Source organism: Olea europaea, chromosome 10 (assembly GCF_002742605.1).
Source record: "Olea europaea var. sylvestris chromosome 10, O_europaea_v1, whole genome shotgun sequence".
Classification (NCBI taxonomy): Eukaryota; Viridiplantae; Streptophyta; class Magnoliopsida; order Lamiales; family Oleaceae; genus Olea; species Olea europaea.
In genome coordinates, this window is record NC_036246.1 from 30,682,837 (window position 1) to 30,696,690 (window position 13,854).

At 32.8% G+C, this 13,854-nt stretch overlaps 1 protein-coding gene across 3 annotated transcripts in view; it reads right to left on the reverse strand.

Moving 5' to 3' along the window:
* LOC111401800 (pyruvate dehydrogenase E1 component subunit beta-1, mitochondrial-like) overlaps positions 1-6,097 on the reverse strand; it is an 83,976-nt gene extending 77,879 nt beyond the window's left edge. For 2 of the 3 annotated variants that reach the window (XM_023029705.1, XM_023029703.1), the window contains exons 1-14: positions 4,682-4,804; positions 4,391-4,450; positions 4,217-4,276; positions 3,857-3,937; positions 3,719-3,745; positions 3,545-3,607; positions 3,379-3,465; positions 2,227-2,352; positions 1,731-1,864; positions 1,579-1,651; positions 1,402-1,467; positions 914-952; positions 689-813; positions 466-580 (exon numbers count right to left, since the gene is read on the reverse strand). In XM_023029705.1, the coding sequence (XP_022885473.1) occupies positions 466-580; positions 689-813; positions 914-952; positions 1,402-1,467; positions 1,579-1,651; positions 1,731-1,864; positions 2,227-2,352; positions 3,379-3,465; positions 3,545-3,607; positions 3,719-3,745; positions 3,857-3,937; positions 4,217-4,276; positions 4,391-4,441 (1,047 nt within the window). In that variant the 5' untranslated portion in view covers positions 4,442-4,450; positions 4,682-4,804. Of the gene's footprint in view, positions 1-465; positions 581-688; positions 814-913; positions 953-1,401; positions 1,468-1,578; positions 1,652-1,730; positions 1,865-2,226; positions 2,353-3,378; positions 3,466-3,544; positions 3,608-3,718; positions 3,746-3,856; positions 3,938-4,216; positions 4,277-4,390; positions 4,451-4,681; positions 4,805-6,045 lie in introns of those variants that run through there. The other variant, XM_023029704.1, reaches the window with a different exon arrangement.
* Positions 6,098-13,854: the final 7,757 nt, after the last annotated feature.

Genomic DNA, 13,854 nt, shown 5'->3' on the forward strand with positions numbered 1-13,854 from the left:
GGGGGGGGGGGGGGGGGGGGGAGATGAAAAAAAAAATGAAGCAAAAATATAGAAAACGAAAAACAAATGTAGGAATGCTTCACCATGGACCCAATTGCACTTAATAAAGCTCACAATCTTCATATAACATGTTAAAATGTTAAAAGAAAATAAACAATTAATCCCAAAATCATACACCATGACAGTCAAGTGTTGTTCAACCTTTATTCAAATTAGTCTCATCCACAACTCAAACCAATTGTGGAGAAACCGAAGCCAATATTTACTGCCTTTTCCATTGTATTCCCTTGTTGACGGCAACATTCATTGGAGTACGTCTAAGAGAAGCAATTATAAAATACAAAAACCACATCTTCTATTCACGTAACACTATGTTTAACTACATATATATTGGTACAACACATTCTAAAAGCCAAAGAATATATAGTCAAGAATAAAAGAAAAAAGGCCCCAACATGATCTAACCTGTGGGACGGAAATTCTCTCAAGATTTGCAGCATAGGGCATGGGAACATCTGCCCCAGCAATCCTCTCAACAGGGGCATCAAGGTACTCAAAGCTATCTTCAAGAACAGATGCACTGAAGAAATGAAAATAGTCATATATACATTGGTGCGACAAAAGGGAAACCATTACATGAGGAGAAAGAGACGGGGAGCGGAAAGTTCAGTCGTGTAAAGAAAGTAACCAGATCTCTGCACCAATGCCATGCTGAGGGAAACCTTCTTCAACAGTAACAAGCCTATTGGTTTTCCTGACAGAAGCATTTATGGTCGACCTGTCAAGGGGGCGAATTGAGCGAAGATTTATCACCTGTAGAAACAAAGGAAGCCCAATAAACCAAGTTTCTAAAACACCATATTTCCATTCTTCATTTCGAGATGTCATAGATAATTGAACATCATTAAATTACCTCAGCACTAATTCCTTCCTTCGTAAGAATCTCAGCAGCCTATATAGATTCCACATGGAAAAGTTGAACATTTAAGATTGAAAATTTATACAAAATAATACATAACACCCTTTCATGAATTTTTTTCATAAAATATGAGAGGGAAGACCATTTTGAACCTGTAGAAAAGTTAAAATTTCCCAAAGGAAAGAACTAGTTCTGCTTTTGTACTACCATTTGTCTTCAAATTTGTTATATTAAACTTTCCACTCACTGGTGGAAAATAATTGGTGCTGCGAAAGTCATAGCACTTGTTTCAAGATAGATTATATTTGTTATGAATAAATAGATAGAAGCGAGTGGTGAAGAGTGGTAAGTACTTGTGGATTCTATGAAATTTGTGGGAAAAAAATAGATTTGAATGATTATGTTTATAAATTGAATAGGTGTCAAACAAGGGCCCATATGATTCAATTCTATTCAATTCATCGACAAATAGACTGACCCACCTGAAGAGCATAGCCAACCATTTTTGAGAAAGCAGTGATTGTAACATCGTTTCCCTCGCGTTCTATCTGTGCAAAAAATAATAATAATAATAATAAATAAATAAATAGAAATGAAGAGAGATAAGTTATTAGTATGTATGAAGCAAAGCAGAAGTACAATCGTCTTAGATAATATACCTTAGCTTTCCCAATTGGAAGACAAAAACTGGAATCAAGAGTTTCGGCAGAAACAGGGAATGATTCACCATATCTGTGGCACAAAGAGTTATTAACATAAAATGAGGGTGGTACCAAAAATTAAAAGCATCGAATGAAATCTTAATACTCACAGCAATTCATTTTCAAGGAAAACAACGGGATCTGGATCCCTTATAGCAGCTTTCATCAGGCCACGAGCATCCTCTGATGAATATGGAGCAAGAACCTTTAATCCTGGGCATGAAGCATACCATGCTGCATAGCACTGCAAGAGATATACATTAAGTGACATGGTAGGAAATATGGCATCATAGAACAGCAATTGTGAGTTTGCATGCCTAGCAAGCAGACAATGTCAAAAGATGGCTATAAGAATCAAAAGTAGTCCAGAAGGTAACCAACGCTTATTTTATTGTTCTAGTATTATATTCTTATCATTATTTAAAAGCTGAGCCATTTTCCCACCAAAAGAAGGCATCCTTGTGGTCATACAACTTTTTTCACCTTTAGAAACAAGAAAGAAAAAAACTTCCTTGGATGTTAACAACAGATTATAAAGAGACTTGTTCTGAAGCATAAAGCATGATACTGTGAAGAAAATAATGACGGACCAAATCAAACTCATACCTGGGAATGTTGAGCCCCAACACCAGCAGCAGCACCATTTGGACCTCTGAAAACAATAGGCACTGATATCTGACCGGCTGACATATAATTTGATTTTGCAGCAGAATTAATAATGTGGTCAATGGCCTGCAACAACCAACAAGTTATTCCTCCATAGTGTTATATCAATGTTTTTAGAATATAATGGTGCTTGTAATAATGTTCATTTCAGACACTCAATTATTCTAGGTGATCCTAGAATGCTAACATAAAAAATGTACGAAATAAACTTAACCATTTTCTCTCCTCTCCGTAAAAACACCGTAACCCAAAAAGAGCTTTAACTTCATAAAGGGAAATCACAAAGTAAAATGCAGTTTCACTCAAGTAATAAGTTGATGAAAGAAATGCAAACCACAAACTGAACTCTTTTATGTCTTTCTTGTTGATGAATTTGAGTGATGATACCAAATAAGCTGTAATATTCTTTGCCTTACAATTGGTTTAGCACTTAAGCTTGCAGGTCCTTTTTTTGAAGTGTGTGACTAATAAGTACAAAGAGCAAGTCATAACATCCACACTGCAGCTGACAAAAGGCTTTACAGTCAAAGATCATTTCTGAATAGTACAAGTAATTCTTTCCATAATGCATTGAATTCAGCCATAGTTGTAAGCATGACTTTTTTTATTAAGCCACTGTTTAGTGGGTATTAAAATTAGATTTTTAGTAGATTTTGATTAACGTTGATAAAATGTGTGGTTGAAAAGTTGCGGGTCCTATAAAATATGTGGCTACAATTAATTGTTGACTTTGACTTAAATTATTTTAATTTCTACCAAACAAGGGGCTAAGTATTGAACCAAAAACTAACATCGTAAAGTATGAATCTTCTTGACTTAAATTGTGATAGTTTTAAGCTGAGTCTGTCATTGACTATTTCATTCAAACTCTGGCTAAATTATAACATTTGTAGAGCATCATTATGGAATCAAATGCTCATGAAAATATAAACCAACAGAATACTAAGGTTACATTTAGTGGCAAACAATTGGGGCATCAAAATTGGATTTGTGAAGAATCAATTCAGAATTGAACGGAAATATTTCTAAATATAGAATAAACAAGATCCCATTTCTTTATGGTCAAACATAGCATAAAGAAAGAATTTTCACCTGCATAGAGAAGTTAAAAGTCATGAACTCAATCACAGGCCTGAGACCATAGTAAGCTGCACCAACTCCAATTCCAGTAAATCCAGCCTGCAACATATAAACTGGTTGAGCATGAAAAATATACAAACACAACTAAAACAAGTCGTAAGTAAAGGCAAAGAGAAACCTCAGTAATAGGAGTATCCACAACTCTGTCAGGACCATACTTCTCCAAAAGCCCTTTGGAAATCTAAAGTAAAATAAAGTAAATCAAAAACAGATCACTGAAAGAATAGAAAATAAGATTACGAAAAGTCTGTTGTTGCAGCAGTTGAGGTGCGATTGAACGAGCAACACTCACCTTGTATGCACCCTGATACTCACCAACCTATATAATAGTAATCAACAAGTTAAAAAAGTCATTGACCACAAAAAGAACAAATCAACAATGTGCATAATTGCATTTTCTTCTTATACTGAACTTAAACTTCTAGTTTACCTCTTCACCCATTAAAAAGACTTTGGGGTCAGCAGACATTTCTTCATCAAGTGCTGAATTTAAAGCCTCTCGTACTGTCATCTGCAAGAAATGGCAATTACATATCATTACCCACAAACAATTCAAAGTAAATGAATATAAATTTTGATTTAATGTTCTGATTGGATTTGGGACAATATTAACAAGGAAAGCTCCCAAATGATCAAAACTTAAAAATAAATAAATAAATAAAATAAAATAAAATAAAATGTGTATATATATATATATATATATAGATTTTACTCGATGAATTGCATATTTTACTATATATACACAACCATTAAAAATTTTGAAAAATATATAGATTCGACCAATATGTACCTCTTTTGCTGTGGAAGAAAAAGCCCGGGGTGCAACTACTTTCATTCCTCGCTCCAAATTCTTCAAATCAGAAAGAAAACGATGGAGAAAAACTTACACAACCATTCAAAAATTGTTAACAATCAAACAAATGAAATTACTAGTTATTTTCAATTAATCAAAATGTCATTTTACCGAAGTAGAAACGCATCTGCAGGCCACTCTTTGCCATATAACTCCCAGCATATTGACTCCCTAATTAACATGAAAAACACACCTTTATATCACATACACACATAAATCAATGAATATGCCTATCTATAAATCAGATTTCGTTCTTCAGATCAAATCTGAGTCAACTAAAACAAATTGAAAACACATAAAGCCGCATAAATACATGAATATAATTCTGTATGTAGCAGTAAAATGAGAGAATCCAAAATTAAAACTAAAAAATTGAGAAAAAAAAGAGAGAGGGAGAATTACCTAGCTTGTGTGTATGTGTTGAGGGAGAGAATGGGACTAGATAGTTAGCAATAATAACAATAATAATAATAATTAATAGACGCTTTTATTGGTTTTAAAATTCGGTCAGAATGTCCTTTTATTTGTAAATTTATCGCAGCGTAGTGTTGTATTGGTGGGAAATGTAGGGCAGAGGAAATATCAAAAATGGCTGCTTTTAATAGTCGTTTACATTTTTTAGTTGTTTACTTTGTTTCTCTGACTACTCGCGGCTGGTGGGCGGAATTTTAAAAAAAAAAAAGAAAAAGAAAGAAAAAAAAAAGGGTTTTTATTCATGAACGGTCATATAGTTAATAATTGACAATTCATTCTAAATTTTAAAAAATTGAATGTTTATACTCAATCATTAACCATTCATAGAACCCAAAAAAATATAAATAAATAATAATAATAATAATAATAATAATAATAATAATAATAATAATAATAATATTGAACTAGAGAGAGAATACAATTTGTATTGAATAAATTATGTTGTTACAAGAGTTCTAACTACCTATATAAATATCAGTGATAGAATTGCAACTATATAAGTAAAATATCTCCATTAATCCCCCTCAAGATGACCAATGAATGTCGAGAATAGCCATCTTGGATAGCAATGGAAATAAGGAAGTAATTAATGCTCTAGTAAAAACATTATCAAGGTGATGTTGAGTGCGAACAGTGAGAAGTTTGATAAAACCTTTTGCAATCTTATCCTGAACAAAGTGACAATCGATTTTGATATGCTTTCATACTTTCATGAAATGTGGGATTAGTAGCAATGTGAATTGCAGCTTGATACCATGTTGGACTAGAGAGAAAATAAAATGTGCGTTGAATGAATTGTATTGTTACAAGAGGCTTAATTGCCTATATAAATATCAGTAACAAAACTAAATACCATATAGGAAAATATTTTGTAGTACATAGAAAAACTATATTTGGGATTTTCAACATTTACGCAATAAATATTTGAGTTTGAACTAATTTTCAACTAGATATACATCTTCACAGTAAAACCTTGTTGATTCGTGTAGAGTTCTAAGGATTTTGACATCCATGAAAAAAAATGTATTCTCCAACGCTCATCGAGACTACATGCCACTTATCTCAATCAACTATTGACCTCTTTCAAATGTTCTAAACTGTCCATGAATCAAATCACAACTGTATTGACACCCTACTATGCCTCGCTTAATTAGTACTAATAAATTTCTATCATTGTTGTCGTATTTCTCTCACAAATGTTTTATAAAACACTACTAAAAAATAGCTTTTCATCTACGAAAAATTACTCACGGATGGTAATTAGAAAAAAAAAAAGAGAGAGGGAGAATTACCTAGCTTGTGTGTATGTGTTGAGGGAGAGAATGGGACTAGATAGTTAGCAATAATAACAATAATAATAATAATTAATAGACGCTTTTATTGGTTTTAAAATTCGGTCAGAATGTCCTTTTATTTGTAAATTTATCGCAGCGTAGTGTTGTATTGGTGGGAAATGTAGGGCAGAGGAAATATCAAAAATGGCTGCTTTTAATAGTCGTTTACATTTTTTAGTTGTTTACTTTGTTTCTCTGACTACTCGCGGCTGGTGGGCGGAATTTTAAAAAAAAAAAAAGAAAAAGAAAGAAAAAAAAAAGGGTTTTTATTCATGAACGGTCATATAGTTAATAATTGACAATTCATTCTAAATTTTAAAAAATTGAATGTTTATACTCAATCATTAACCATTCATAGAACCCAAAAAAATATAAATAAATAATAATAATAATAATAATAATAATAATAATAATAATAATAATAATAATATTGAACTAGAGAGAGAATACAATTTGTATTGAATAAATTATGTTGTTACAAGAGTTCTAACTACCTATATAAATATCAGTGATAGAATTGCAACTATATAAGTAAAATATCTCCATTAATCCCCCTCAAGATGACCAATGAATGTCGAGAATAGCCATCTTGGATAGCAATGGAAATAAGGAAGTAATTAATGCTCTAGTAAAAACATTATCAAGGTGATGTTGAGTGCGAACAGTGAGAAGTTTGATAAAACCTTTTGCAATCTTATCCTGAACAAAGTGACAATCGATTTTGATATGCTTTCATACTTTCATGAAATGTGGGATTAGTAGCAATGTGAATTGCAGCTTGATACCATGTTGGACTAGAGAGAAAATAAAATGTGCGTTGAATGAATTGTATTGTTACAAGAGGCTTAATTGCCTATATAAATATCAGTAACAAAACTAAATACCATATAGGAAAATATTTTGTAGTACATAGAAAAACTATATTTGGGATTTTCAACATTTACGCAATAAATATTTGAGTTTGAACTAATTTTCAACTAGATATACATCTTCACAGTAAAACCTTGTTGATTCGTGTAGAGTTCTAAGGATTTTGACATCCATGAAAAAAAATGTATTCTCCAACGCTCATCGAGACTACATGCCACTTATCTCAATCAACTATTGACCTCTTTCAAATGTTCTAAACTGTCCATGAATCAAATCACAACTGTATTGACACCCTACTATGCCTCGCTTAATTAGTACTAATAAATTTCTATCATTGTTGTCGTATTTCTCTCACAAATGTTTTATAAAACACTACTAAAAAATAGCTTTTCATCTACGAAAAATTACTCACGGATGGTAATTAGAAACGAAATATCCGTTGGTAAAAATTATTCACTTTCAACTACGATAATTAACAACAGGTTTTTTTTTTTTTTTTTTTTTTTGGTAACGATGATATCTCTTTACCAACGTATATTCTGTGCCTCATGTAATCGTTTAACATTTGGTTATTTTACCTACAAATATTTCGTAGGTGATGTACCGAATATTACTAGCGGATACAATTTGTTGGTAATTGAAATATATTATCCGTTGGTAAAAATAATTTACTTTCAACTACGATAGTTAGCAACAGATTTTTCATTGGTAACGATGATATCTCTTTACCAACTGATATTCCGTGCCTTGTGTAATCGTTTAACATTTGGATCTTTCAATTACGGATATTCCATTGGTAATTAGAAATAGATTATCCGTTGATGAAAGTAATTCACTTATCCCACATCAAAAGTTCACAACAAAGTTTTCGGAGTTGTCCTCTATAAATTAATTTGTGTTCCAATAAGTGATTAAACAATATTTTGGCCTTTCAATTAGGTTGGCTAAAAGTTAAAAAATTAGAATTATTAAATAAATAATAATAACAATAATAAAAAAATAAATAATTTTTTTTTACCATGCCTTACACCTATGCGTTTATTTACAACATTGATTTTTACCAATTGTAATGATAGATATTTATCAATGGAAAGTCGGTTGGTATTGGTTAAGATTTTTACCAACGAAAATTTCGTTGGTAAAAGATTCACACTTTATCAACGAAAAATTCGTTAGTGAAATGTTTACTTTTTACCTACGGCATGAACTATTGGTAACTATCAGCGATCCTCAAATTAGCAACGGATTTGCTGTTATAAATATTACGTTGGTAAAGAGTAGTAGCAACAAATATCAGGGTTTCAGGAACGAAAAATCCGTGCCTTAAGCCATATTTTTTAGTAGTGAAAAAATCATCTATTTCTTGGTGACCTCAAATCAAAATTGGTAAATACCATTTGTTGAAAATCTTCGAGAATGTCGTGCGGTAATTTACAAAAATAAATAGCGAATAAATATTCGGACAGAATTTCGACTTACAAAATTAGCGTAATAAATTAGAATGAATAATGGTCGAGGCAAGAGTTTAACTCTTTCTCCTTAAGATGAAAATGCCTCGCACTGGTGCTGACGATCTCCTAGCACTCGTCTCCCAAAATACAACGACACCGACTTGTAATAGTAGCACCAATTTACAAGACCTGACGAACCTACTAATATTTGATCTCTTGAGAATCGGAGGACTAAAATACACGAAAATAATATTTGGGGGCTGAAATGCAAATATATGAAAAATGGTAGGACAGAAAGACAATATTGCAGAAGAAGGGATGTAGAATACATTTTGTGGAGTGAATCAAAACCGAGGATCTGGGGTCTATTTATAAAAGTTGAAAGGTTGTGCCCAAAAGACACAACCCATTTGGACAGGTAGTTGAAACTGTCACCAACCGCCAATTTCTAGAAAAATCCACTTGTCTAGCACAGAAAATTTGGGGAAGAAAAAATAAATAATATAATAAAAATATATTATTTAATTAATAAAATAATATAATTTAAAATATTATTTTACCAAAAATATATATATATACCAACTGGGGCCAAACCTAAGACCACGACCCTAACCCGTGCACGTGCTCGTCGAGCCGACCAATCGGATGGACGGTGACGACGGCTCACGCGTGTGGGCTTTAGCTGAACCTACTAGCATATACCTCTCCTCTCTAAAGACTAGTGGTACCCCTTAGGGCCCAAACCCAAGTCCCTAACTTGAGTTATATAAAGTAGTTTTTATTCTGCTAGTTTTCCTATGTGCAATTGACATTTTCCAATTTTCTACCAATTTTTATTCTCAATTTATTTCAATTTCAAATGGTCATCTTTTGGTTTTAATTTCTCATTCACCCTTAATTAGTTTTGAGAAATAAATACATATATCAATTCTACTCATGGAGTAGAATGCACTTGGCCAAATAAATCATTTATCAAACTATCGGGACTCACTTAAATAATTGGTTAAAAGTTGATCAAACCAACTAACTATTCCAATTTTCCAACAATCCACTACTTGAATGGAAATTAATGCAATAGATGATGCAGACCCTAACGAGAGATCAAGCAGAGAGTTATTGTATCTGGATAGGTAGCTTATGGGTTTGACCCTTCCATAGTAATATACTATCGGATTTAGTTGGCTAATCAGTGAACGTGATGTCTTGAATTGTCAGCCGTTATTCTAAATCAAGACAATAGCATCAACACAATAACCTCCCTACTATTTTCGAGTTCTCACTGTCGTGTTCATTTTGGCCTTGAACAACTCTTGGATTTCATAAGTATTTTAGAGAATTCAAGCCCTTGAAACATTCTCATGGAAGCGACCCCACTTCACACTTATATAGGTGATTTCCTATTAAAAGTACCTACCATACTTCACTTGGATAGTTCAAGATATAGGAATTATTAAAAGTATATCTTAACCTAAGACTTTCTACAGATAGTACTTCTCTTATCATAGGAATGGGTAGAAGTAAACTTCGAAGTGCTTTTTGAATATTCATAAATTAGTGGTCCTATTGAACCAAGATCTTGAGATCTCCAGTCAGCAAGATTGAGTTATCATTACAAAGATCCTTACTTAGTAGACTTTAAGCCCATTCCCCTTGATAGGTAGTATATTTGATCTCTCAGTAAACCTTTTGTGAGCGGATCCGTGAGATTTTCTCTATATTTTACATAATCTATGGAAATGACACCATTCGAGATCAACTACTTAATTGTATTATGTTTTCGACGGATATGTCAAGACTTACCATTATACATACTACTTTATGCTCTACCGATAGTCGACTGACTATCACAATGTATACTAACTACAGGCACATGTTTAGGCCAACATAGAATATCCTCTAAAAAATTACGAAGCCATTCTACTTCTTCTCCAGCTTTATCTAAAGCTATGAACTCTGATTACATTGTGGATCGATCTATACACGTTTGTTTAGATGATTTCCAAGATATGGCCGCACCACCGATGGTAAAGATATAACCACTAGTAAATTTTGAGTCTTTTGTATCTGATATCCAATTAGCATCATTGTATCTCTCTAATACAGCTGGATATCTTGTATAATGTAATCCAACATTTAAGGTGTATCGTAGATACCTAAAAACCCTTGTCAATGCCTTCCAATGGTCATTATTTGGATTATTTGTGAATCTACTAAGCTTGTTCACTGCATATGTTATATCCGACGAGTGCAGTTGGTGATATACATTAGACTACCTATTATTCGAGAGTACTCCAACTGAGATACGGGCTCGCCTTTATGTTTGGCCAAATGTAGACTTAAGTCTACTGAAGTTTTAACTGGATTTTCATCATATACACGAAATTTCTTAAGCACAATCTCAATATAGTGAGATTAAGATAGAACAAGTCCTTCAGATGTCTTAAGGATTTTAATTCCTAATATTACATCTGTAATATCCATATCTTTCATGTCAAAATGTTTTGTCAACATTTTCTTGGTAGTTATTATGATATCATGATTATTATTCATTATTAGCATGTCATCAATATAGAAACATACAATTACATATGCATTGGGCGTGGTTTTAATATAAACACATTTATCACATTTGTTATCTTAAAGCCATTTGACAGCATAGTTTTGTCAAATTTTGCATGCCACTGTTTTGGTGCTTACTTTAGTCCGTATAGTGACTTAACGAGTCTACGCACATTTTTCTCCTGCTAGGAGCAGTAAACCCCTCAGATTGTTCCATGTAAATTTCTTCGTCTAGCTCTTCATTTAAGAAGGTTGTTTTAGCGTCCATCTGATGGATCTCAATATTATGCAATGCTACAATTGCAATTAATGTTCTAATAGATGTTATTCTTGTTACCGGAGAATATGTATCGAAAAAACAAGACATTTCTTTTGTTTGAATCCTTTTGCTATCAATTTGGCCTTATATTTATCAATTAATCCATCAGCCTTTAATTTTCTCTTGAAAATCTATTTATAATCTAACGGTTTGTTACCTGGTGAGCGATCTACCAGCTCCCATGTATGATTCTACATAATAGAATCAATTTCACTATTGATATCCTCTTTCCAGAATGGAGCTTTTGGACTTGACATAGCTTCATTGAATGTCGTAGGTTCATTTTTCTAACAAATAAATTAGAAAATCTGGACCAAAAAGGATGTAGCTGTTTTGGGCCTTTTATTACGTTTTGGTTCTTCATCAATTTGATGATTACCAATTGTAGTATTATAAGTTCGTTTTTGTGAACTAATATCTTTCCTACCCTTATAAGGAAAAATGCCCTCAAAAAATACATCATTTTCTTGCTTTAATAATAGTATTTTCATGTATGTCTGGAATGTTAGACTTATGTATGAGGAATCAATACGCACTATTATTATTGACATATCCAATGAATACACAATCGATGGTTTTTGGCCCTATTTTAACTTGTTTAGTTTTTGGTACTTCTACCTTAACCAAACATCCCCACACTTTCAATATTTGTACAAAGGTTTATGACATTTCCATAACTCATAAGGAGTTTCGTTCTTACCTTTGTGTGATAATTTATTTAGAATGTGGTTTGCTGAGAGAATTGCTTCCCCCTACAAGGTTTGAGGTAAATCAGAACTGATCAACATAGTGTTCATCATCTCTTTAAGAGTACAATTTTTGTATTCACCAATGTCATTTGACTGAGGTGAATACAGTGCTGTGATTTGATAAATAATCCCAAAAACAGAACAAAATTCTTCCAATGGTGTCCCATATTCTCCACCTCTGTCACTACGAATAACTTTTATTCGTATGCTAAGTTTGTGTTCAACCTTATTCTTGTACTGCTTAAATGCTTCTAAGGCTTCATCTTTGCTTCTTAGCAAATATACATAACAGTACCTAGTGCAGTCATCTATAAAAGTAATAAAATACTTTTTTCCTCCTCTAGTTTGTACGAACTTAAAATCACAGAAATTACTGTGAATGAGTTCTAGAGAATTTGAGTTCCTTTCCACTGAATGAAATGGTGTTTTAGCTAATTTAGCCTCTACACAAGTTTCGCATCGATGATATCGATGAAATAAAATTGAAGGTAATAGATTTAAGCTTACTAATTACGTAAAGTTTTAATATTAACATGTCCTAATCTATCATGCCATAAGTTAGAAGACTCAATCAAGTAAGCAGAAGATTTAATTTTATTAATATCAAAATCACGAAATACATGCATTACATTCATTTTGAATAGCCCATTGGCTAAGTACCCCTTGGCCACTAACATGCCACTCTTGATAAGTATAAACTTATCAGACTCAAATACTAGCCTAGACCCATTTTTGCTTAACAAAGCTCCGGATACCAAGTTTTTGTGAATATCAAGAACATGCAACACATCGACGAGAGTTACTTCTTTTCCTGATGTCATTTTCAGCACTACTTTACCTAGACCAAAAATTTTGGATGTTGCCGAGTTTTCCATAAATAATTGTCACCCATTGATAGGAGTGTAAGATGAACGCATCTCTTTATCGGCACAAACATGTCGAGTACCGCCTTTATCTATGAACCATTCTTTTGGATTGTCCACCATGTTTGCTTCAAATACAACACCTAAGAGCATTAGTTCAGACACACCGTTAGACAATTTGTCTTCCTCGATCAAGTGTACTTGGTCCTTTTTGTTTTGCTTTTTCTGTTGGCAATCCTTTGTGATGTGACCAGACTTACCACAATTATAATAATCTCCTTTGAATTTCTTAGCCTTGTTTTTTTGCTTGTCATTACCTAAGTGTTTTCTTTTCTTGCTAGTATTTGGCTCCACCAAATTGGCTTTAGCCTCCATATGCAGCTTTCCAGATTCTTCTCAAAATTTTGATTATCTTCCTCAATTCTTAGTCTTACAATCAGATCTTCAAGTCCATTTCCTTGCGTTTATGTTTCAGGGAGTTCTTTAGATCTTTCCACATTGGAGGTAATTTCTCGAAAATAGCGACGACCTGAAATGACTCACTGAGTTTCATACCTTTTGCATGTATATCATGCAAGATGATTTGCAACTCTTGGACTTGATTTATCACTATTTTAGATCTAGGATTTGCCCATAATGAATTTCTTTAATCTGACATCTTCCGTTTTGTACTTCTTTTCCATTGATTTCTAGAGTAATTTAGCTGTCTTGACTGAACTGTATACGCTGCATAATGTGTTGTCAAGACAATTGAGGATGTAATTCCTACACAAGAAGTCACTATGACTCCACACATCGAATGCTACTCATTTTTGAGAATCTGTTTCTTCCTCCTCAACAGTTGGAGCATCTTCACTAAAAATTTTGTCAAATTCAGAGTTGTGAAATAAAACAGCATTTTCTGTTGCTATCTTTTAAAATCCACTCCTGTGAATTTTTCTGATTTCTCTCCGTGA